We start from the raw sequence: 24,409 nt of genomic DNA on the forward strand, positions 1-24,409 counted from the left end.
GTGATGGGATGTGCCCCTGTTTCCCAGTGTGTGATGGGATGTGCCCCCGTTTCCCAGTGTGTGACGGGGTGTGACCCTGTTCCCGTGTGTTCCTTGCAGCAACGTGCCTAGTGTGGGGAGCCTGGCGGACCAGGACTACCTGCAGATGAGCACCCCCCAGATGAGCACCCCGGTGACCCTCAACAGCGCTGCCCCCGCCAGCAACAGCGGGGCGGGGGTGCTGCCGTCCCCCGCCACCCCCCGCTTCTCCGTGCCCACCCCGCGCACGCCCCGCACCCCTCGCACCCCCCGGGGCGGGGGCACCGCCAGCGGCCAGGGCTCCGTCAAGTACGACAGCACCGACCAGGGCTCCCCCGCGTCCACCCCCTCCACCACGCGGCCCCTGAACTCGGTGGAGCCGGGCACGGTGCAGCCCATCCCCGAGGCCCACAGCCTGTACGTCACCCTCATCCTCTCCGACTCCGTGCTCAACATCTTCAAGGACAGGAACTTCGACAGCTGCTGCGTCTGCGCCTGCAACATGAACATCAAGGGCGCCGACGTGGGGCTCTACATCCCGGACTCGTCCAACGAGGACCAGTACCGCTGCACCTGCGGCTTCAGCGCCATCATCAACCGCAAGCTGGGCTACAACTCCGGGCTCTTCATCGAGGACGAGCTCGACATCTTCGGCAAGAGCTCGGACATCGGCCAGGCCGCGGAGCGGAGGCTGATGGTCTGCCAGAGCGGCCTGATGTCGCAGATGGGAGAGGGAGCCAGGAGGAGCCAGGAGCCCCCCATGAGCCTCCTGCTGCTCCTGCAGAACCAGCACACGCAGCCCTTCACGTCGCTGAGCTGCCTGGATTACATGTCCTCCAACAACCGGCAGGCGCTGCCCTGCCCGAGCTGGAGCTACGACCGGCTGCAGGCCGACAGCAACGACTCCTGGGTGGAGTGTTTCAACGCCCTGGAGCAGGGCCGGCAGTACGTGGACAACCCCACGGGGGGCAAGGTGGACGAGGCCCTCGTACGAAGTGCCACCGTCCATTCCTGGCCGCACAGCAACGGTAGGGGCACAACCCACCCTCTGGCCCTGGAATTCGTTTGGATCTCGGCAGTTGTGACCCACTTAACCTTTATGTGGGAAGTGACAGGCCTGAGAAAAAGCTAGAAATAAAGGAGAGTTCTGAAAGCTTTATAAATGATATCTGAAGTACCAATAATCCGGTTACATCTCAGGTACCAATAGTCCCGTTGTCCTCAGACTTTGTGGCCTAAATTGTGACAGAGTCTGTGTGGAAGTTCACAAATGTGAAGCAGAGAGGCAAAACAAATCCAGGTATTCAGGGGAAGGCAGAATTATGGTCCCTTGTTTTTTGGAGAAGGGTAAAAGCAGTCAGCAGAAGAGAATTGCTCTGTACACAAGAGTTAGGGAAAAAAAGTGGCAAGGGAAAAGTAATTATTTCATAATTAAATATTACCTGTTTAAAGATGCTCTGACATCTTGTGAGCTGAGCTGGGCAGCAGCAGCACTGAAAGGTGTGTAAAGGCTGTGGTGACAGCTTCATTGCAGCCATGTTTTCAGAAACAGCCCCACATTAAATGCCCTTAGGTTATTAGAGCTGCCCAAATTCCGTGGGCAGGGTGCAGAGCAGTAGGAAGGCACAATGCACAGAAAATGCTGTCCCCTCTGAAGGATTGCTGGTGTCCCTCCCTGAAGTGATGGTGCTCCTTGTCCTTGCAGTGCTGGACATCAGCATGCTCTCCTCCCAGGACGTGGTGCGCATGCTGCTCTCGCTCCAGCCCTTCCTCCAGGATGCCATCCAGAAGAAGAGAACGGGAAGGACCTGGGAGAACATCCAGCACGTGCAGGGACCACTCACCTGGCAGCAATTCCATAAGATGGCAGGACGGGGAACCTACGGTAGGTACACTGTGGGCCATGCCAAGTTGGAATGAAAGCAGAGTTTCCTGGAAATGGGTTCTTTTTTCTGGGAATGTGTGAGGAGGGGGCTCTTCACATGGCTTCGTAGTGCCCTAAAAGGCATTTGAAGCACATCTTGAACAGCGTGGTGGAGGCTTTACCCTTCCAGACTGAGGGACATTTACAGAGGGCACAAGGGGTGGGTGAGGCTCAGCCCTGTCTGAGTGTGGGGTTGGGCTCAGACTGAAGCAACTGGTGCAGACACAGCGTGAGCAGAAGGGGTTGCTAAAATCAGCCACAGCCCAATGGGGAGAGGGGCTGTGTGAGCTGTGCAAGTCCACAAAACTCAGGGGTCCTTTCTCCACACAGGGGTTTCCTTGTTCTAAGGCTTCCCATAGTCTTAATAAGAAGTTTTGTTTTAATTATCTGTCTGTGACACCTCTGGGAAATCCAAATTACAAACCAGATTTTGCACATGCACCTTTGCAGAATAATGACTGACATTTAAATCTGTATTTCTTATTTCAGGCTCAACCAATGCAGTCTTGGTTAGTTTTTTTCACTACAGCTTCATTTCCTGTCCGTTGGTATTTGATACCTTGGTGCTTTCCTTGGGGCTGGGACAACTGGGGGTGACTCACTGACTAAAGCTGTTGTGCTGGAGTACTTCTAATAATTTGTGACTTTAAGAGTTAGGATTTGCCAATTGTTACCAGAGAATAAAACCAACATTCCCACAGAGTACGGAGCAGAGCCTTTGATGGAGAGTCAGTGAATTTTACTGAACTTTTTAATAAAGTTGAATTACATTCTGCAGAAACTAGTGGGTATATTTTAGCTTGACATTTTCAGCAATATATCTTCCCCTGAGCTCGGTGTCTGGGAGTCACCCTGTTACCCTGGATAATAATCCTCTCCATGGGGACAACAGGTGCTCAGAGCACATCCTGTGGAGAGGGGTGGGAATCAATTTATGGAATTGTGATAACTTTGTGTGGTATTATGTACCTGGGAATAAATGAGCCTGAGCTTTAGGAATTTTGCACAACCAGGTGGAGGTGGGTGAAGAACTGTAAGATCAGATCTTGTGTTTTCCTGTTATTACTTGTGACAGAACAGGAACTCCTGAGCTGTGGTTGTGGATGTGACAAAGGAAAACCAGGACATGAAGCCTCGGGAAGGGCAGTGCCTGTATTCTGAGTACACTGGGAGATGTTTTATTGCAGCTTTCTGGGGAAGTCAAAGTGGTGCTTGGTTCAGCTCCCTCCACTTCGGCCGACTGAACTTTGATTCTGTGACATTTCTCAAGGACAGATAAATCTCTTTTCCTTTATGGAACATTTTTTCCAAGAAAGGCCGTGTGAGAATGTGGTTTATAGGGATGGCACACCCCTCACACACATTTCCACTCGATGATCAGACTCGCTGGAGACTCACCATGGCAAGGGATTAGTGATTCCCAGTTATTTTAACATTTCTTCTCTCTTTATTTTCTCTTGGAAGGCTCTGAGGAATCCCCGGAGCCTCTCCCGATCCCGACGTTACTCGTGGGCTATGACAAGGACTTCCTGACAATCTCTCCCTTCTCCTTGCCCTTCTGGGAGAGGCTCTTGCTGGACCCATACGGGGGCCATCGGGACGTCGCCTACATCGTGGTGTGTCCGGAAAACGAGGCCTTGCTCGACGGAGCCAAAACTTTCTTCAGGGACTTGAGCGCTGTATACGAGGTTGGAAACGGGACCCACGCCGAGTTATTGCTTCCCAAGTGTCCCTTGTGCCCTAGTGCATGGTCACTGGGAGAAATCCGAGTTGTTTAAAGTAACAACTGTTTGAAGAAGGGTTTTCTCTCCTTTTGAGGGCTCTCCAGCAGCGCTGGCTGAGTCACACTGTGATTCTCTGGGTGGGTTGGGGTGTGTGTTGCCACCTGCTCTTTGCAGCACACGGAGGATGTGGCAGTGGCTTTAGTGCAGCTGCAGCCTCTCAGCCATGGCCCAACCAAGCCTAAAGAGCAAGGGGCAGACAGAGGAGCTGCTTTCTCATAACTGCTAAGCTGGACATAAAGCCATTCATTGTTTTAGTGCTGTAATCCCCAGTACCTGAGATTCCTTACAGGATCAACCAGGTTGGAAAAGCCCTCTGAGATCATCGAGTCCAACCTGTGACCCAACCCCACCGTGTCACCCAGCCCATGGCACTGATGCCACATCCAATGTGTCCCTAAACACCCCCAGGGACTGTGGCTCCACCCCCTCCTGGGCAGCCCATTCCAGTGTCTGATCACTCTCTCTGGGAAGAACTTCTTTCCAATGTCCAACCTGAACCTCCCCTGGCACAGCTCAAGGCTGTGCCCTCTTCTCCTACTGCTGGTTCCTGGGAGCAGAGCCCGACCCCCCCGTGGCTCCCCCCTCCTGTCAGGCAGCTGCAGAGCCAGAAGGTTCCCCCTGAGCCTCCTTTTCTCCAGGCTGAGCCCCCCCAGCTCCCTCAGCTGCTCCTCACAGCACTCGTGCTCCAGCCCCTTCCCAGCCTCACTGCCCCCCTTTGCCCTTCTTTCAGCTCTGCTGTGAGTGCAGTTCAATCCACAGTCAAACTCGGCCTTTTTTTAAAGTACATTTGTTGAGGCGTGTGCCGGGGACGAAGGGTTTAGGCTCCAACCAGCTCCCTGGCATCTCCCCACGAGCATTTCTTCTCCCTCCCCAGATGTGCAGGCTGGGCCAGCACAAGCCCATCTGCAAAGTGCTGCGTGACGGGATCCTGCGGGTGGGCAGGAGCGCGGCCCCCACGCTGCCCGAGGAGCTGGGCAGTGAGTGGCTCACCCAGCCCTGGGGCTCCGAGGACGGGGACAATCATTCCAGGCTCAAACTCTACGCCCAGGTCTGCCGCCATCACCTTGGTGAGTCCCTGCCACGGCTGCTCAGGGGGCTGGGGGTGGTTTGCAGGAGGTGGAAATGAGGGGGGGGTGGGTTTCTTCAGGCACAGATTAACATCTAATTAAAAATTAAAAAGCTATTATCTTAATTTCCTAATCCTTCCCCGTTAAATTTGCCTCCTTCTTGTTGTTGTTTATCACCCTGGGGATCATGTCAGAGATTCCAAAGCCAATTCTTACCTCTTTAAAGCAGTCAGTTTGGTATAAGGTGTTTGTATATCATAAAGATCACAGAATGATGGAATGGTTTGGGTTGGAAGGAACCTTAAAGCTCCTCTCGTTCCACCCCCTGCCATGGGCAGGGCCACCTTCCACTATCCCAGGTTGCTCCAAACCCCTGAGGCATCTGGCAGGGCAGCACTGGAAACTTCCCCACTGGTGATTTACCACCTCTGAGAGTAAATAAATAAGAAATTTTCATTTATTACCTGTAAATATTTACTGTGATTTTTCTTTTTCTGATACTGAGGGGCAGAAATAACTATAATAAAGTTTGCCATTTTTGTAGCTCAGACAGAAAGGACTTCCAGGCTTTCAGCCTGACAGAGATAACCTGTCCTAGACTGCAGAGCTGTGTAACACTGTTATTGCAACACGGGCTGGGCAGAGATCAGGATGTGTCAATCACAGAGTCACAGAGCTCTGCAAAGTCAGCCCTGTTTTTAAGACATTTGGTTCATATCAGTCAGAACTGAAGCTCTGAAGAGCGGATTCCAAAGCAAACATTTACAGTGGAAATTCATTAGCATTTGTATATTCTTAGAACGTTCTAAAAGCACAGGACACATTGTCTGACCTGCTGGTTTGCTGCAGGTTCCTCTGATGGGCCCGTCACTAACCCCCTCTCCTCTTCTCTTGTCCTTCCAGCACCTTACTTAGCCACCCTGCAGCTGGACAGCAGCCTGCTGCTGCCCCCCAAGTACCCAACTCCTGCCCCAGCCAGCCAGGCACAGGCAGCTCCCGGGAACGCTGGACCCGCTCCCTCCAACCCCTCGTGTCTCTCCTCTGGGGCCGCGGGCAGCTCCTTCAGCTCCGCGCCCAGCGCCGGCACCACCAGCCTTCCCGCCGGGAGCACCTCCTCCTCTGGCTCCTCCGTGCCACAGCTGTCGGCATCCTCTGCCACCCCCAGCACTGCCCAGATGCCGGGCAGCTCCTCCACGCCCGGGTTCAGCGGGAATGCCGGCCCCGGGCAGGGCGGCGCCGGGGCGGGCACGGCAGAGCGATCCCAGGGCAGCGTCCCCGCGGCCGACACGGAGCAGGGGCAGAGCCTGCCCCAGCAGCAGCAGGAGGGGCAGGAAGGGTAAGTGCCTGAAGTGCTCACAGTGCTCCTCGTTACACCCACTGTCCTTTCTGTCCTCTCACAGAGCTCACAACCTTTAAGCCCTGTGGAAATGGGAGGCCCCTCTGGCAGGTGGGAGTGGGGCAGGGCCCATCTGGGTGGTTTGTAGCGCTGGGGAGTTGGAAAAACAACCCTTCCCTTTTTTTGTTACAGCAGTCAAAGCCTGGTTCAGCTGCAGGGACAGGGGTGTTGGATCTCTAGGATTCCCCACCTGGCCTGTCTTTGCAGCACCACCAACACAGAGGGGTTCTCAGGTGCTGTGCCAAACCTGCTGGCTCGGCCTGCCTGTGTCAGGCACTGCAGGATATCCCATAGAGCTGGATGCCTCTTGCTCCATCACACCTGTACTGTTGACACATGCAAAGTGCAAGCCACAGATTACTTTTTTTTTTCTAATTTTCTTGCATTGCAGGTGTTGTTTTGCAGGCAGGTACACTGTGAGGTCAGGAAACAGGGTTGGAGTCCTGTTACTTTAAAATAAATTTCAGCAGCACAACTCCTTTAAAGACTTCACTGTGAACAGCCACCCATCAAACATAAAAATTAGGGAAAGGTTTTTTGACATTGTGTGTAAGTAACTTCCTGAGGGAACATGTTTTTCATTACTCTCATAATAATGCATATTGCTAATAGTCACGGTGTGTGTTGTGGAGTTCCTGTATGGTGAGGGAAAAGCCCACATCCTGTTCTAGTGTGGGTTGTCCTTGAGACATCTGTTCACTGATCCCTGCAAAACACCCTCTGAGCAGCTGCAGCAGCTTCTGACAAAGTCTGAACTGCTTTGATCACTTACAGATGTTGAGCCTCCTGCTCGTGGTTGGGGTTGGAGGAGCATTTTACCAAGTAAAAAACGTTCAGTTGCTCCTTCCATTACCACTGGAACCTTCCCTGTGCCTGAACAGGACTTTAGGCTCCATGAATATTGCTTTGTTGTGCTCAGTTCCTTCCTCCACCTCTCCCAAAAGCAAACCCTGAACTGCACCAAAACCCAGTCAAGCACCTACATGAAAACTCACAGAGCTAATAGCAGTCAGCTCTTCCATAATCTTCAAACATAATCTATTCTGATTGCATCAAATGAGATTATGTTAGACTCTGTGTATCTTTAATGCATAACTAAACCCAGGTATTTTGGGTTAGGAACTGCAGTGAGTAAAAGTCCCGCCTGTCGCTGTTGTCATGGGTTTTAGTTTTGCTGCTGGACACGAGGATTCCTCAGTACTTTGCTTTTCCCCACCACCACCTGAGCCCCATAGAGTGTTCAGAAGAGCAGGACTGACCCTTGTTGCCTGTCCCCTCTGTGTGTGTGTTTAGTGTCCCCGAGCGGGAGCGGATCGGGGTCCCCACGGAGCCGGAGGCGGCCGACAGCAACGCCTACCCCCCTGCCGTGGTCATCTACATGGTGGACCCCTTCACCTACACTGCAGAGGAGGAGTCTGCCTCAGCCAACTTCTGGCTCCTGAGTCTCATGAGATGCTACACAGAAATGTTGGATAACTTGCCTGAGAACATGAGGAATTCTTTCATTCTCCAGGTAGCGCTGCCTTTCCCCCGCGTCCTCACGGCCCCCCCGTCACAGCACGGCTGTGACACTCAGTGCTGAAAGATACAGGGTGGGACATGACAGAGGATATTTAGGTGACATTTAGGAATTATTTTCTTGGCAGTACAAGATTATATATAAAAAAAAACCCTTGATTTTTGATGAGGAAAAATTTAAAGCAGCCCCAGTATCCCTGTGTCCGATCTGTCTCCTGGTGCTTCCTGGAGAGGGACTGCAGTTATTTCAGTTGCAGGTTGAGTTGCCATTGCCAAAAATGTCCAGTTGCTCCTTTGATTGCTTTACATGTTGAGTTGTTTGCTGTTTATATTCCCTTGATTTATGCTGTTTAATCCAAAAGAAGTATGTGAAACCAGACATTTAATGCATAATATAACTATTGTACTGTTATTATCTGCTGCTTAAAAATAATTTACCATGTAACTTGGCATATAATAATAGTTACTTACTCTGGAATTGCTTAGGAATTGAATTTGTGCAGCCAGAAGCAGCACTTGGCCTCTTGCCCAGCCTTGCCTGCATTGCCAGGGCTGCTCTGTGCCAGAGGCTGAATAACTGTGGGGAGAATGGGAGGCCAGAGGGCACAGGCTGTGCCTGTCCATGTGCAGCACTGCAGGAAGCAGTGTGGGAAGGGTTTCTGTGGGCCTCATTCAGGTGTGCTCACCTTGGCTCAGAAGTATTTCAAATTATATATATATAATTAAAAAAAAAAAAGAGAATTGGAAGTTCTTGTGATGTCACATCGACACTGGATCTGAGGCTGGATCAGACAAGTAACAGACTGACCCTTTTTCTCAGTATTGTTTGTTTGCTGGGCATTTACTGTTTGCTCCTCAAATATTTGGCCAGTTCAAGTCAAAACAGCAGTTTTCTCTAAGTAAAGGCTAGCTGATCTAGTTCCCATCACCACATTCTCACAGCTGTACCACAGCACACCCAAATATGCGGCTACTTCAGAATAAATCCACCGCAAATGTTTGCAGCTTTATTGCAATTCCTATCCAGAGGGGAAAGCCCAGCTTCTGGAATTCCTGGGTAAAACTGTCTTCTAAAAACACACAGGCACATTTAGTAATAGAACGTACTGCCAAAGTTCTCATGGTTCAAGCAAGAACCATAAAGTAGTAAAAGTTTTGTGATACTTAAGTTTTATTACTACTGAGAATATTTATTGAAAGAATCTGTTTGGGTCTTGGCTACAACAGAAATGTTTGCATTGACAGTTCCTGCTCTCACTGGAAAAGGAAAGATGCTTCCAGAGCCATGTGTGGGACTTGTGCAATAAAAACAGTACATTAAAACAATCAGGTTACAGGGATTTAATTCTAATTTTAAAATGTATCTGAACTGGAAACCTGATTTTTGTCATGCTTTGTTTACTTCTGTGCCATTTCTCCTTCCTGCTCTTGTGCAGTTTGGGTCTTAACCACCAAACTCATCTCACAGGGGCATCTCCCTGTGACTCTGATTCTTGCTGGTTGAACATGTGAATTCACTGGTGCTGCTCCACATGGCTTAAACAAAGCTGAGCAGCAGCATGAGGTGGCTGAGCTTCCAATCATTACTGAACTGAAAAGGAGAAATAACCACACAAATCACTGTAACAGCATCTTAACTGTGCTCTCTACACTCCTTAAGAGTGACACCACAGTGCCAGTTCCCACGTGTCCAGCACACAGTTCCTGGCTCTGACCCCAAGCCATGGAGCCAAACCTGCCTGGACAGCAGAGACTGTGCAGCTCAGCCACCTGCAAATGGAGGTGTTGCTCACAAAAAACAATGTTTTTAAAGAATTGAGGGCATTTTAATTGGGGTGTTTGATTTTGGACTGAGGATTAAAGAGGTTAAATTCACTGTCTCAGTGTGATGGGAGCAGCAGTTGTGTCCCAGGGAATGCAGGCAGTGCTGCAGCCATTCCTGCCCCAGGGATGCCCCCTGGCAGGAGCTGTGGTGCCAATAACGGGGTGTCCTGGGTGTTCAGTGACTAACAAATGTGTGAGTCTGGTTTGATGTTCATGAGCAGCCCTTGGAAGCCTTTCAGTCCTGTTGATTGTGTGTCTGCCTTGCCCAGATTGTGCCTTGCCAGTACATGCTGCAGACAATGAAGGATGAGCAGGTTTTCTACATCCAGCACTTGAAGTCCCTGGCGTTCTCCGTGTACTGCCAGTGCAGAAGGCCCCTGCCCACCCAGATCCACATCAAGTCCCTCACGGGCTTTGGGCCAGCTGCCAGCATTGAGATGACCCTCAAAAACCCCGAGGTTGGTACTGGGGGCAAGGGAGTGAAAGGCTGCTGATCAACTGTGATCACTTTGCTCAGATATCAAAACAAAAGTAGAGAAAACACGGGCGGGAGCGTTTTTTTCAAGGTGCAGCAGACAGTGATAATATAAAGGGAAAAGACAAGGTAATGCTAAATAGAAAATAGTAGGAAAAATGTCAGATTACTTGCTTTCAAAACATTTTAAGCTCCTGGTTTTGAGTTATAAAGTAAAAGGTTAAAGATCAGTGTGAAAGAAGAGAAAATGCACATCGTTACTGGGGTTTCTGAGTCATTTTGTGGTTTTAGTCTCTAGTGCTCCACCAAGAGTTTATGTCCAACCTGTACTTCTGTGCACATGTTTATGCACAGATATGAAATAAGTTCCTGTGCCTAATTACAGATGGTATATTAATTCCCTGAGGTAATGGAGAAATCGCCCCCTTTCCATGGGCTTGTCTTTCATCTGTTTTTTAAAGTGTAAATATTCAAGCCTTGTTTCTGGAATTTCAAGGATTTCAAAAGAAGGATAATCCATCCTACTTTCTATGAATGTTTTGCATCCTTTGAAGGATAATGGTGAATATTTTATTTAGGTTTAATAGACAGTAAACACTTCAACACTTACCTTGGGATAAAGGCCTGCTTGTTGGGTTTGAAGCCTACTTGCAAAATCATCACAGACCCAACCTACTGGCACTTTCCACTGCTCACAGGAATCCATAATGTCTCACTGGGAATTCCTGAGAGCAGCCTGGCCTCAGGCACCTCCCTTTCACAGTCCCTCCTCTGCTTCCCTTGGAGGTGTCTGTTCAGCAGGGTGGATTTACAGCAGGTCACAACAGTCACACTTGAAGCTATTCAGGTGTGAGGGGAAGGGTAAAAGAATTGCAAGACTCCTCTGAGCATCCCCCTCCCTTGAGATGCTCCTGCTCTCCTGCCAGGCTGGGGTAGTTCCACTCCTGCCAGGCTGGGATGGTTCTTTCAGGAAGAGACAGGAGCAGAAACACTGGACATCCCTTCCTATCTCTGAGAAAACACCATCCCTTACGTTTCCTCTGAGCTGATTAACTTGCACTTTGCATTTCATGTTTAATTTCCTGAAGATGCAAAAGATGGCAAAAGAAGGGAAAATGTTTTCATGAGCCACTTGCATTTAGCACAATTAATTAATCAAATCTGTTCTCTACATGCATTTGCTCTCAGTCTGCACTTCAGACTCCCAAACTTTGCTGAAAAATTAAGGAAACACCCTGGCTATTTCTTAATTATGGAGCAGGTCTGGTCAGGCCCATCACATTTGTTCTCCACAGAGGAGTTAGAGAGCAAAGATGGCTTTGTGGGGACCATGTGGGAAGCAGCTTTGCAGAAGGAGACCTGGGGGTCCTGTTGGACACGGTGGGTGTGAGCCAGCCCTGTGCCCTCGGAGCAGGGCAGGGGCAGTGGGGCTGTGCTGGGAAGGTGCTGCAGGGCAGCCAGGGAGGTGCTGGTTCTCCTCTCCTCTGGCCCTGGGCTCTTCAGAACAACAAACATGGAGCAAATCCAGCCAAGGGCCTCAAAGATGGTTAAGGAACAGGAGCATCTGACAGCTGAGGAGGTTTAAACTCCTGCCTGTGTCAGAGGCTGGTCCAAGGACTGGTTTCATACCTGTACATAAAGAGAAGTCTTTAGATAAGGTTAGAATGCATCAGCTTTAACTACAGCAATGAATTATCTATAACCCTCCTTTTCCCAATCTCTCTCTTGACTAGGAATGCCTTGAACTTATTTACTGTTTCACATTCCCCTCTCTCTGTACTCACTGCCAGTGTTTCTTGTGATAAACACTTTCTGATCTGTCTGCTGACGATCGCGTTGTCTCTGTTGCAGAGGCCCAGCCCCATCCAGCTGTACTCACCTCCTTTCATCCTGGCACCCATCAAAGACAAGCAGACAGAGCTGGGAGAGACCTTTGGGGAGGCCAGTCAGAAGTACAACGTGCTGTTTGTGGGGTACTGCCTGTCCCACGACCAGCGCTGGCTCCTGGCGTCCTGCACCGACCTGCACGGGGAGCTGCTGGAGACCTGCATCGTCAACATCGACGTGCCCAGCAGGTACTGCTGGCCCTGCCTGGCACTTGGCACCTCTGTCACATTGTCACCCCTCACACATATCCCTTCCAGCCTTATTTCCTGCTGAAGAGATCGTGATGGTGTCACAGTGATAACATTTCAGTCGGCACTCTGATAATTAAGAATCTGCAGAGGTAGAAGTTGCTGAGTCACACTTGTTTTACAGCTTGCTGTACAACTGTTTTACCTACAACTCTTACCTTGAAGAACACCTGGTGTGTGGCTCAGCAGTTTGACACCTCTTGCATGTCACTGCAGCAACAGTACTGGAAGCACACACATGGTTTTTTCCTATTATGAGCAGTAAAACTGTTAGAGATTGCACAGAACTGGAAGAACTCCTTAGAGGCTAAGCAGTGACAGAGTTATAGAGAACAGAAATCTTGTCCCTGATTCTCTTCTCACTGGTTTTTTCCCTTCCTCAACCTGCAGGTCGAGGAGGAGCAAGTTGTCTGCCCGGAAGATCGGGCTGCAGAAGCTCTGGGAATGGTGCATTGGAATTGTGCAGATGACATCCCTGCCCTGGAGGGTCGTGATCGGGCGGCTGGGCCGGCTGGGCCACGGGGAGCTGAAAGGTGGGGAATGGCAGAGGGGCTCAGAACTGGTCACTGACCTGTAAAACTAAAACACTGAGAGTGATCATCACAGAACCAGAGCATCCTTTGGGTTGGAAAAACCCTCTGAGATCATCGAGTCCAGCTGTTCCCCCAGCACTTCCAAGGCCACCACTATTCCTTGTGCCCAAGTGCCACATCCACAGGGCTTTTGAGCACTCCAGGGGTGGGGACTCAGCCATTCCTCCCAGCTTTGCATCACCTGCACTCTGCCATCATGTGGTGAATCAGATTGAGTGTATTTAGCTTAACCTTCCAGAGTCCTGTCTCTCTGCTTCTTAAAACAGTGACTTTACAACAAGTTAAACAAGATGCACCAAGTTCTGTCACAGACAGGATAAGCTGTTGTTTATTGTGATAGACTTTACTGAGGGTAAACCTGGTTGGGAAGGCAGATACCCAGCCTGGCCAGGCTGTCTCCTCAGAAGTTTATGATAATCTACACCAGGGCTGCCAAAGCCTTTCCTGTCCCTTTGTCCCCCACCCCGTCGTTGTCTTCACACCTTTACCCCCTTCACCAGGTGGATGTGGGTGTGAAGTACTGGCAGAAAAATCACCATGATCCTCCAAACTGGTGTCTCCTTGGCCATGGCAGCATGGCTTGCAGGGGAGCAGGCTGCAGTCCCACCCTGGCACTGAACTCCTGCACTGGTTTGCACAAACACTTTGCCTGTTTGTAGCCTGGCTTTGACATTATTCCCTGCAGGATCTGCAGTGTCATTCCAAGTCATGGACCTCGTCACACGTTAGGAAAGCTCTGATCAACAGTTATCGTGGCACAGAAACACAGACAGGATTCAACTCTGATTCCTCAACTTAAACAGCACTAAACAAACACAAAAATCTTGCAAAAAGAGTTACTGAACAAAGGAAAACTGCCACAGAACAAAATAAAACACTGCAGGAAGTGTTTGAGTGCCCAGTGTGCAGGGGAGACACTCCGGGGGAGTTCGGGGCCGGGGAAATGAAAGTGTTCTGAGTGTTCTGCTGTTCTCAGGGGAGTGCTGGCTCTGTCAGCTCCCCATTCCCTCTGTCCTACCGTGCTGCTCTTTCCTTGCAGACTGGAGCATCCTCCTGGGGGAGTGTTCCCTGCAGACAATCAGCAAACAGCTCAAGGAGGTTTGCCGCATGTGCGGCATCTCGGCGGCAGATTCCCCGTCCATCCTCAGTGCCTGCCTGGTCGCCATGGAGCCACAGGGCTCCTTCGTGGTCATGCCAGGTATGTTTATCCAACTGCTGCCATGCCAGGGAAACTGGGCTTTTATCACATAAGCACAGTAATCTTGGGGTTGCTGTGAGGGCGTGGTGACGTGGGGCAGAAAATAGGCTGAGCCAGCAGAATTCCCTATAATACCATGGAGAGATGCTAACTGGGAGTGCAGGCTCCTTGGGGGCAAGACTGGTGCCTTAAAATGTACATTATATAAGGTTCTTAGTGACAAGATGACTGTTGAACTGCTGACCTTTTCCCTGGGTCCAGGCAGCCCCGTTCCCACAGGCTGGGAGGTGACGTTCCCAATGCCCTCCTGCATGGAGGAATCTGCAGTGGGAAAGAGAAGGAGCCTCTGGAAAGGGGAATAAGAGTAAACCCACTTGCCTTCTCATGTGCTGGAGTTATTTAGAGAGTTCACTCATAGCAGTAGCCCACAGGGTTAAGTTGAAATCAAATTAAATATTGAGATTCCCTTTACTTATTATATTAGCTAAGCACATACTTTTTAATGGATGTGGTGCCATACCCTTAACATATCCTTACAAACCACTCTGGGCTTTTTCACACTTAGAAAGAAAAGATTAGTACATGGAACAGAATTAACTGAGCTTGAAAATTCCTTATCAAGTTGAATATTTTGAAAATCTCAAAGCAGAGGGTTTGTAACGTGAGAAAATAGAGGGCAAGTGAGGCTTTTTACTTATCAACCAAAGTAGGGTATATTTCATAATTATATAGAGGGTGTGAAAAATCAATTTGACTTCTCATTTAGCAAGTAAATATTTGGTCAAGGGGCAGCAGAATGACAGGAAAGGTGGGGCTGAGCACTGTGTGCAACTGTGATCGGAGTTTTAAGTTCTTACGGCAATTTATTCTTTTGGAGATCAGGCCCTTTAAATGTGTGTATGAGCTTTCAAACCAGGTGGGATGGACAGGAATGTGACTAACCCAGCCCATGTATTTGGGAGGGGATGCACCTTGAGGTGTGTGCTGTCTGTGCCCTGGCAGATGCTGTCACCATGGGCTCTGTGTTCGGCCGGAGCACAGCGCTGAACCTGCAGTCGTCCCAGCTCAACACCCCCCAGGACGCCTCCTGCACACACATCCTGGTGTTCCCAACCTCTGCCACCATCCAGGTGGCACCAGCAAATTACCCCAACGAGGATGGGTTCAGCCCCACAAACGGTGAGTGGCACTGGGGGGATGAGAGGGGCCTTTCCAGAACCTCAGCAGAGCTGAACCAAGTGGGAATAAACACTCCCATGGATCCCACAGCTCCTGGCTGAGTTCAGGGTGAGCACATGGGGCTTTGTGGGTACAGGGTAACACTCTGTGCTCCCCCTGAGTCTGCTTTCAGATAATCACACTGATTTATTCCCAAAGGGATGTGGCCCAACCATGGCACAGACTAGACAATGCTTTTTCTTGTTGTCGTGGCTGGGTCAGACCAGCTTGTTTCCCAGCAGTGCACAGAGCTGGGAGGAAGGAGGCACTTGTAGAATTTTGATCTCCCTGTAAAGTAGGTGAAATAGCCCAACCTGAGACTCTCTGATGCCCCCAGAGTGCTTTTACACACACCTTGAGCCCTGCAGCTTGTACCAGCAAGACTCTGCTTAATACTTGATATCAAACGAGCATTTTGCTGCTTTGTCACAAATCCTTTAAATGATTGCAAAGAAATTTAGCCCAAGAGTCCCTACAGACAGGTACAGTAGGAGTATTCCTTGAGGAGGGCAGGCCCACAGTTTTAAGGAAAGGGTGTGCTCTGATCTGTTCCTGCTGGAATGTCAGAGGGCCCCATGGAGGGAAGTTGCCCCTCTCAATCCCTGTCCCTTGGAGGGATCCCCCCAGTGCTGTGCTGACAAACATTAACCTGGGTTAACCTGCCCTTTAGTGCTGCACATACTAATTAGAGTCAGGTACAAGGATTGGCCTTTTCCAAAATGGTGTTAAATTTAATTTTCTTAACTCTGTTCTGCTTAATGATTAAGCTGCTTCCTATGCCATTAGGCAGCTCATTTATGCTTTGGAGGCGAAGCAGAGCATGACATGAGCTCTGCTTTGTTTGCTGAGGCTGGAGGACACAAGTTCATAAACCTCAGTTAAGTCACTGCCCTGGCAATCCAGAGGTTCTCTTCAGGAGATGAAGGAAAACAAGCACCTGCCTGTTTCAGTACTGGGACTTCAGGTGAAATTAGTTCTGGACACACATCCTTTTCCATTTTATGTGGAGTAAATTCCTCTTTATCAAGAGAAATTGTTATTTATTATGATATGCATGACTTCCGTTTAGGGCTTCATGTTTTAATATAAATTTGGTCGCAATTCTAATTAACCCAGTTAATTTAGGCAGCTCCCACTATCCCTTTCTGCCCCTATAATGTACTTTAAATGTCATTATACACTTCAAGTATCCTTGCCTACTGAGAAATCTGGGTAGGAAATCCCTCTCTAGCCCACATTGTGCTGGCTGTAATTCCTTGCTCCGTGTTTCTGGTGCCTCATCCTTCCCTCCCATGACTTATTCATGGCACTGTAACCCACGTGCAAGTGCCTGAGTAGTGAATGCACTTCTCAGAGCTGCAAAGAGCCCTTCCCTGTCCCTTCAGCCCTTCCCAGGTTAAATCAGCCAGCTGGATAATGCAGCTGGATGGGATTCCTGGGATGGGATGTGAAAAGCTGTGTCGTGGGGAATCCTGGTGCAGCATGTGAAATAATCCCGAAGTCCATGTGAGGGGGAGCAGCCTTGCTGCCCTCGGGGACTCTGGGGCAGTTTCCTGGGAGCTGCCAGGGCTGTTCCCAGAGTTGGGAGAGAACATTCCCAAGGGCTGAGGGGCAGCACCTGCCCAGGTGACACTCAGGGGTCTGTTTAATGGATCTCAAGGGTTTGTTGCTGGGTTTCTGTGAGCAGCTGCAGAGAGGTGCCCGTTTCTCTGTTCCAAAGTTCAGCCTGGATTTGCTGGAGCTGGTGCAGCAGGATTTCTGTTCCCTACACAGCTCAAATTCATTATCTCAACACTCCTCTGCCAACTTTCCCTTTCAAGTCTCTGCGGTTGCAGTCAAAGGTTCTGAGGAGGATTAAACAGTGAAGTGTTTATCTCTGCTTTCATCTGCTTGGAGAGTATGTAAGAGAAAAAAGGGAATGATCATAAATTAAAGGGAATGGTAATAAATTACAAAAATGTCTCGGAAAAAAAGAGAGTACAGCACGTTGGAAATGATTTTCCTTTCTTTTCTTTTTCAGATGACATGTTTGACCTCCCATTCCCAGATGACATGGACAATGACATTAGAATTTTAATAACAGGGAATCTTCACTCTTCACCAAATTCCTCCCCAGTTCCTTCCCCTGGATCACCATCTGGCACTGGAGTGGGGTCTCACTACCATCACAGCAGGGTAAGGCTGGAGCACCGTGGGGCACCTGCTGCTTAAAATGAAATATGAAGAAAGACCCAAATCCTCCAACAAAATCACTTTTTCCTGTAGGTTCTCTCACATAATTAGGTCAAGAGCCAGCAAAAATCAGGTTAACATTGAAGGTGCTGGTTCAGTCCTGCTGGAGAAGGGGCTCTGCAGTGAGTGTTTGCATCTCCCACCTTAATTGTTGGTGTACAAGGTAACTGAGAGGAAGAAAGGAGGAGGAGAGAGAGGCTTTATTTCTGTGTGGCAGAGCCATAGCTGATGACCTGCATAAATCCAGTCTGTTCTCATCCATTCCTTTCTGGACTATGATTCAGAACGTCCCTGGCACAAAGTGACAAGTCTCTGAGAGAAAGGAAGCAATGCCAGCCCTGTTCCCAGGGATTTCAGGGAGGCAAGAAGGGAGATAATTCTCCCAGTGATGAAACCCTGCCCATGGAAACTCCACAGGTGCTGGATGGTTATGCAAATGTTGTTTTCTTAGGAATATTTAGCCCAGAGCACATAATGTTTGTAAGTAATTTCTGTTTGAAGTGGCTTTTATAAAGTCAGTTCCAACATCAGTGATCACTTAAAATGCAAATTATTTGTGGTAATTCAAGGTATTTTTTTGAATTGGCTTTTGCATAACTTAGATCAGGTTTAATGGAACTCTCACTCCTGCATTTAATTGTGTAAGACTGAGCTGTTCTCTTAAAGTGGTTTCCATCACAATTAGGTAGAAGTTTGATACTTCATAATTTCCTTTGGAGAAGTTTTATTCTAAAAGTAGTACATTAAAAGCAGTAGCATATTACTTCTTTACTAAATAATACAGTATTTTATTACAGAAACAGCCCAACTTTTATACCAGAAACAGGGAACCCCCTGCATTTAAAAGTTCTGGGTTAGTGATCTGAATAATTTCCTTGGATGTGGATCTGGACTATCACTGGTGGCTTTAAAGTCTCAGGGGAGACTGTAAATGTGGTAGGAGAAGAATTTCAGAGCAGATACTGAGAGGAGGTGTAGGTACAACCCAGATACTCCCCCTGACTGGTGCTGCTCATCCAGCCTCTGCCAGAGCCCAGCATTCCCACCTGGGGATGAGGTGTCCTGAGACAGGAATTCCCACTCCCTGAACACAACTGGCTAAATGGTGGCAGTGTCCCCCCCTGGAAGGACAGTGTCCTGTCTGTATTCTCCTGACAGCCTCTGCCAAAATGCCTCAGTGGCAGCTGAGCACAGAGTGTGAGGGAGAAGGGGCTCCTGCCTCAGCCTCAGAAGTGCTGACACTGTTTTGTGAGCTCAGACCACAGCAATTTGTGCTGATGGTGTAGCTCCCTCTGCAAAGGTAAGGAACGGGGCTGGCCCTGGTTACTGCAGGCTGGGATGGGGGCAAATGAAAGGTTCTGAGTTCTGTGACCAAATCCTGCAGCCAGAAATCCCAGCCCCTCACTCAGGGCACTTCCTTCTCCTCAGTTCACTCCACAGTGTCTGTTCTGCAGCACTTCCACAAACACCTTTACAGGACTCTCTCCCCGTGGAGCTGCTCGGGAGCAGCCCTGGGAGTTAATGGCCAGGAGAGACCTGGACAGAGTAATTCAGATTAACCATTAACACAGGCCTGGTAATTGCAGTGTAATTCTGTTTTTAACCAAGCCCAGCGTGTGATCATCCCCTCGTGGGGTGGGAGGTCAGGCCTGTCCCTGTGTCCCATAATTGATGGCTGTGCCCAGGCCAGGCTGAGCCTGCTCCAGGCTCCATGGAATGCTTGCCTTCCTGGGATTCCTGGCCAGGACCTGCTGGAAGGGACTGGCAGTGAAGGGTTTGGGATCGAGCTGCTTTCTGTGCAGGGGAACATTTTATTTTTTTTTTTTTTAAGCTATTGACATAAAAGATATTTATGGATTAAGTGAGCTGCTCTCCCAGTTCTGCAGGGATAAATTACAAGCTAAAACACTTTGCAGGCATCTTTTGGGTTTTTCCTCTACGAAATAAAGGTAAAATAAGAAAGAGTGTTTCCAAAATGTGTGTTCCAAACACATTTAAAATAGGATATGCTGTGGAATGGGCTGGCAGGCACCTTCTGATAGCTCAGGAGATCCCTGTGGATCATGACAGCTCAGGATATGTGTACACACACACAGGACAGCTCCTACCAAACACTCCTGTCCCACAGCCTTGGGAATGGAAGGCTCATCTGGTATGGAAGGTTCATCTGGGCTTTACTGCACAGAAATAGAATCACAAACACACTTGCTGACAGGGAGCGACTCAGAGTCTGAAGAAATTGGTTTTCCAGCCCATTTCTTGTTGTTTAACTCTCTCCTCTCCAAGTAACTCTTTGTCCATATAAAACAACATGAGTAACTAACACTGCAAAGATGGAGTCTGTACATAAATGAATAAGTGACATAAGTGCAAAAGCAGGACATATTTTCCTCTCTCTTCCCCTGCCTGGCAATACAAATGTAATCCAAGCACAGCAACTGCTGTGCCAGGGGCCAGAGCCAGGAGCAGAAGTGCAGCAGTTTTTTCCAAAGCCATCACTGTAACTCCCTGGAAAAGCAACACAACCAGCCTTACCCAGCTGCAGATCCTCTGTTCTCCCACGCTGGAGTGTGGCACATCCTTCCAGGGCTGGAGGCAGTGCAGAGTGCTGGTGGGATGTGCAGAGGAAAAGCCTGTGAGGGTTTCTAAAGCCCAGTCCCACACTGGTCTGCTCTCCACGGGCACTTAGGGAGCTGTTCAGAGTCACAGCCAGAGCCCAGTACCTCTGAGTGACTCTGTAGCATCAAATTCCACATGTTTTCCATCCAGTTTAGGAGGTTGGTGTTGCTGTTTGGGAATCTGCAGTGCTGCTGGAGCATCAGCCTTCAGAACCAACTACAGGGGGGAAAACGGATTAGACAACTTTGAGCAAGATTCATGAATGACTAAAGGGTGGCTCATTAATCATAAGACAGTAATTAGCAAACAAAACCACTGTTACTGGAGTGGGATGTAATGACCTAAACCAACAGAGCTGCCTTTCCAACTCCTGTTTCAGAGCCAAGGGGAACGTCTCCTGTCCAGGGAAGCCCCCGAAGAGCTGAAGCAGCAGCCTCTGGCCCTGGGATACTTCGTGTCGACTGCCAAAGCTGAGAACCTTCCACAGTGGTTCTGGTCCTCCTGCCCTCAGGCACAGAACCAGTGTCCCCTCTTCCTGAAGGTCTGTCCTGCTCCACGGAGCACTTACTGTCCATTGCTGTTTCCCTGCTGGTACAGGTTGCACACTGGAGACTGTGGTGTCAGGGTGAACCTGAGACCTCCCCCAGAACTTGTGAGGTGCCCACAGCAGACCTGGTTCAGCTGCTGGAGATTCACTGACCCCTGGGCAGTCTCCTGCAGCTTCTTGTGTGAATGAATCATAAAATGTGAGCTGGTGAAAAGCAAGGGGAAAATGTGTCTTGAATGGCATCACATAACCATTCAAACAACATATAGAATAATGAAGTTAGTACCTCTTTCTTGGTCCACTCCCAGCTTAATTAAGAAATCCTAAACTTCTTTTCAAGTCTCTTAACTAAATTCTTTCCTCAGGCAAACAAAGCCGTTCCAGGGCTGATGTGAGCAATGACCCACAGTCACCATGGCAGGCTGGGGCTCAGGCAGCACCTCAGACAGAACACTGAGCCTTGGGCCTCACACTCTGCCCTTTATGGACACACATCCCTCAAGTGTGTGCATTTCTTTAAACCCACACAAGGGAGATGTCAAAATAATATGAAAAATAAACCACCCTGGTTTTGGAGCTAGAGATGAAGTTTTATGTTTTTATGCCCTGCTGCTGGGAGAGCCTGGAGACTCAGTCTGGTTTGTTACTGAAGCTCCAAAAGAACCAGTGGCACAGCCCAAGGATTCCCCTCATCTCTTCCTCCCTGAGTAACATGCAGAACAGAATTCAGTGTTCTTTTATGAGGATTAACTGTTGCTTTCTCCCTCTGCACAGGCCTCACTGCATCACCACATCTCTGTAGCGCAGACAGACGAGCTCCTACCTGCCAGAAATTCTCAGCGAGTTCCTCACCCCCTTGACTCTAAAACTACATCAGATGTCTTGAGGTAACACCTTTTAGGTTCTGCATTTCCTCCCTAAAGGTTTGGGGACTGAGTTCAGGGGTTTCAGAGGGATCTTTCCAACCTGGCAAAGTTATTTGTGGGTTTTATCAGCAGTTTATAACTGTGCTGTGCCCTACATGTGTCTGTGGGCAGTGGGGCATCTGCTTCAGCTGCTGCCTCCTTCCCCCCCAGGGCAGGGCTTTGAGAGGGAATTCAGTGGGTTTCCTACCCCTGTGCACAACAATCCAAAGGAAACTCAGAGGCAGCTCAGCCTCACCAAGGAGACACCTTGGTTTGCCTCCCACAGATTGTCCTGTTCCCTCAGGGTCCCATCTGGGCTGTGCCAGTCATTATTTTTACTCACCCAACCAAATGGATTTACAGGAGATAAAAGTACCCTCCTGATACCACTGTCTTAGGAATTGGGATGTAAAGGAGACATTGCTCCTGAATTAATACAGGGAGGATGTTGGGTTGTTCAGGATAACCAGAGGCCTGTTTGCCTCCAGGTCTGTGTTGTGAGAGCACACAGTGCAGGACACACCAGGGAGCAAACAGAGTATCAGCAGGGAGCAGGATGAGTAATCTGATCTGGGAAATTGGTGGTGTATTATTCCAGAAGATCTGAATTTGCACCCTCTTAGAGGACTGAGCTCTCACAGCCATCTTGGGGTATTGAGGATGCAGTGAGTGCACAGGGAAGGGATGAGATGCAATGTAGGTTACAAGAGGAGAAAGTCTAATCAGACACAGGATCCCAAGAACAGGGTGATCAAAAACTGGCACAGGTTGCCCAGAGAGGCAGTGGAACACCTTAGAGGTGCTCAGGCCTCAGGGCTTTGAAGACAGTGGCATTGGAACCTCTTTGAGTCCACACTCTCTAACTGGGGAGGCCCTGCATTCCAGTTTGGTTCCAGTTCAGACGTTGCAAAACGGAAAACTCTGCTTCCCCTGCTTCCCAGTGAGGTTCCTGCTTTGCCAACCCCCCTGGCAGTGCTGTCAGAGATCCCTTTGGGTCAGTCTGGCAGTGCTGAGCAGTGCTGTGTGCCCCCAGGTTCGTGCTGGAGCAGTACAACGCGCTGTCCTGGCTCACGTGTAACCCGGCCACCCAGGACCGCAGCTCCTGCCTGCCCGTGCACTTCGTGGTGCTCACCCAGCTCTACAACGCCATCATGAACATCCTCTGAGAGACACAAAAGCACTTCTTCTTCCTCTGGCTTCGGCCCCCCTCGGCCTGACAAACGTGCCACAGCCTGCAAACCCCACGGTTCCGCTTCTCTTCAGACCAGTCCCGTGCTGTGCTTCTGTCCCTCCAGAGCACACGTGGATTCCGCAGCGCTCGGAACTGAACCACCCATCGGCACCTCCGGCAGCTTCAGTCCAAAATCTGGGAACATCCAAGAACAGTGAACACAGAGTAACCTCAAGCCAGTGTTAGTTTGGTGGCCCAGTAACTACTGGTCGGTGTGTGATTATTTTTTTTACTATTTTATTTTTTTAAGGAAGACTACAGGATCTTTTTTTTGCATTAGGAACTGATACACGACCGAGAGCAGGCCCGGCCCTGCCAGCAAAACCACCTCGTAGTGACCAGTTGGGGTGTTTTGTTGTTTGATCTTCGGAAACTGGGACTTTGCAGGAGGGGAAAAAACCACGACCACAAAACCACACAGTCGTAGTCTCGTATAAATATTGGAGTTTTCTGTCTACCTGGAGTTCCTGTCAGAGTGGATCGGGATGAATGCATGCATTTGTTACCTGTCCATGTAGATATGAATGGTCTGGAGATACTTTATTTATTTTTAGGTTTGGGGAGGGAGGGATTAAATTATAAAGGACCAGGAACAGTAGAATATCTTCAAAATCCAGCTCCGTTCCACTGTGGGGTTATTTATCTACAGACCTCTCACTCTTCTGACCTAGAAATCAAAAGTGAAGCTCTTCACAGTCCGTGTCCAAGCTGGGAAGGGAAGGATATATTGCATTTTCAGGAATTCTCACCTGGGTTTAGCCTGGTTAAAGCAAGGAATGGCCAGTGTTCAATGAAGGAAAACACTACCTAAGGGAGAAGAGTGAGAGAGAGGTAGGGAGGAAAAATACTTTAAAGCCCAGTGTGAGGGTGAGTGGAAAGTGGTAAATTAATCTATCATAGAGCTCTGATTGAGATATATTTCCAGTAAATTTAGTGATGCTAGAAAGCTATTTACTGAAAGCCAGGTCACCCTTGAATTCTGGGCACACTCGTCCATGTACATATCCAAAAATACGTGGGGTTTTTTTTGTTTACACTAAATCAGTTGCAAACCTGGTGTATTTTTTTTCTGACTATAGGAATATTATTTCAAAGAAATAATTTTTAAAAACAAGCAAACAAAAGAGTTATATCGTTTTAAATTAGTACTTGAAAAAGCGACACCAACCGTGGTGGCAAAGCAGCTCCGTTCAGTGGGACGTCGGGAAGGGTTTTTATGGCTCCTTCATTCCAGGCTCCGAGGGGTTGGGGTGTTCCAGCCCCGTTTTCCTCGTGTTTGGGGGTGCACTGGGCAGGGGTTGGGTCACTTTGGTCAGGCTGAGTGACCTTCTGACCTGTCCGGGGAGAGAAAAAAAACAAACCACCGAGTTTGAAAAAAAGTTCTTCCAAAAAAAAAAAAGACTTTTCGTGTGTTCTGGTTAAAAAAAAGAATAATAATAATAATAATTAAAAAATAAAAAAAATGAGATTCTATGGTTTTAAGAAGTATTTTTCTTGAGATGATGTAACATTTAAAACAAATTCTATAAAATAATTAAAAAAAAAAAAGAAAAAAAAGAATTGCTTGTGTAATGAGAAGGTGGAGGCAGAGGAGGAGCCTGTAAATGGATTATTTCCTTCTCTGCACACACCTCCACGTGGGTATCGTATCCTCTTTGCAATGTATAGGTTAAAAAAAAAAAATCTGATATCAAACCATTTGTATCTAATGTGTACAGTGTAAAA

General features: G+C 48.8%; 1 protein-coding gene and 1 long non-coding RNA gene across 2 annotated transcripts in view; one reads left to right on the forward strand and one right to left on the reverse strand.

Annotated features, from left to right (window-relative positions):
- The window catches only part of MED13L (mediator complex subunit 13 like), a 174,648-nt gene extending 150,608 nt beyond the window's left edge, over positions 1–24,040 (forward strand). Inside the window, exons 17-31 of the mRNA XM_027661474.1 lie at positions 100–1,046; positions 1,724–1,903; positions 3,407–3,630; positions 4,601–4,793; positions 5,697–6,129; positions 7,483–7,702; positions 9,801–9,989; positions 11,858–12,081; positions 12,532–12,674; positions 13,774–13,932; positions 14,935–15,111; positions 17,171–17,325; positions 20,381–20,542; positions 21,323–21,435; positions 22,487–24,040. Coding sequence (XP_027517275.1) covers positions 100–1,046; positions 1,724–1,903; positions 3,407–3,630; positions 4,601–4,793; positions 5,697–6,129; positions 7,483–7,702; positions 9,801–9,989; positions 11,858–12,081; positions 12,532–12,674; positions 13,774–13,932; positions 14,935–15,111; positions 17,171–17,325; positions 20,381–20,542; positions 21,323–21,435; positions 22,487–22,619 — 3,652 coding nt within the window. The 3' untranslated portion in view covers positions 22,620–24,040. The remainder of the gene's footprint in view (positions 1–99; positions 1,047–1,723; positions 1,904–3,406; positions 3,631–4,600; positions 4,794–5,696; positions 6,130–7,482; positions 7,703–9,800; positions 9,990–11,857; positions 12,082–12,531; positions 12,675–13,773; positions 13,933–14,934; positions 15,112–17,170; positions 17,326–20,380; positions 20,543–21,322; positions 21,436–22,486) is intronic.
- The window catches only part of LOC113955710, a 34,217-nt gene continuing 33,747 nt past the window's right edge, over positions 23,940–24,409 (reverse strand). Inside the window, exon 3 of the long non-coding RNA XR_003530635.1 lies at positions 23,940–24,018. This is a non-coding gene — a long non-coding RNA (uncharacterized LOC113955710). The remainder of the gene's footprint in view (positions 24,019–24,409) is intronic.

This window comes from Corapipo altera, unplaced genomic scaffold (genome assembly GCF_003945725.1).
Source record: "Corapipo altera isolate COAL_440 unplaced genomic scaffold, ASM394572v1 150, whole genome shotgun sequence".
NCBI lineage: Eukaryota > Metazoa > Chordata > Aves > Passeriformes > Pipridae > Corapipo > Corapipo altera.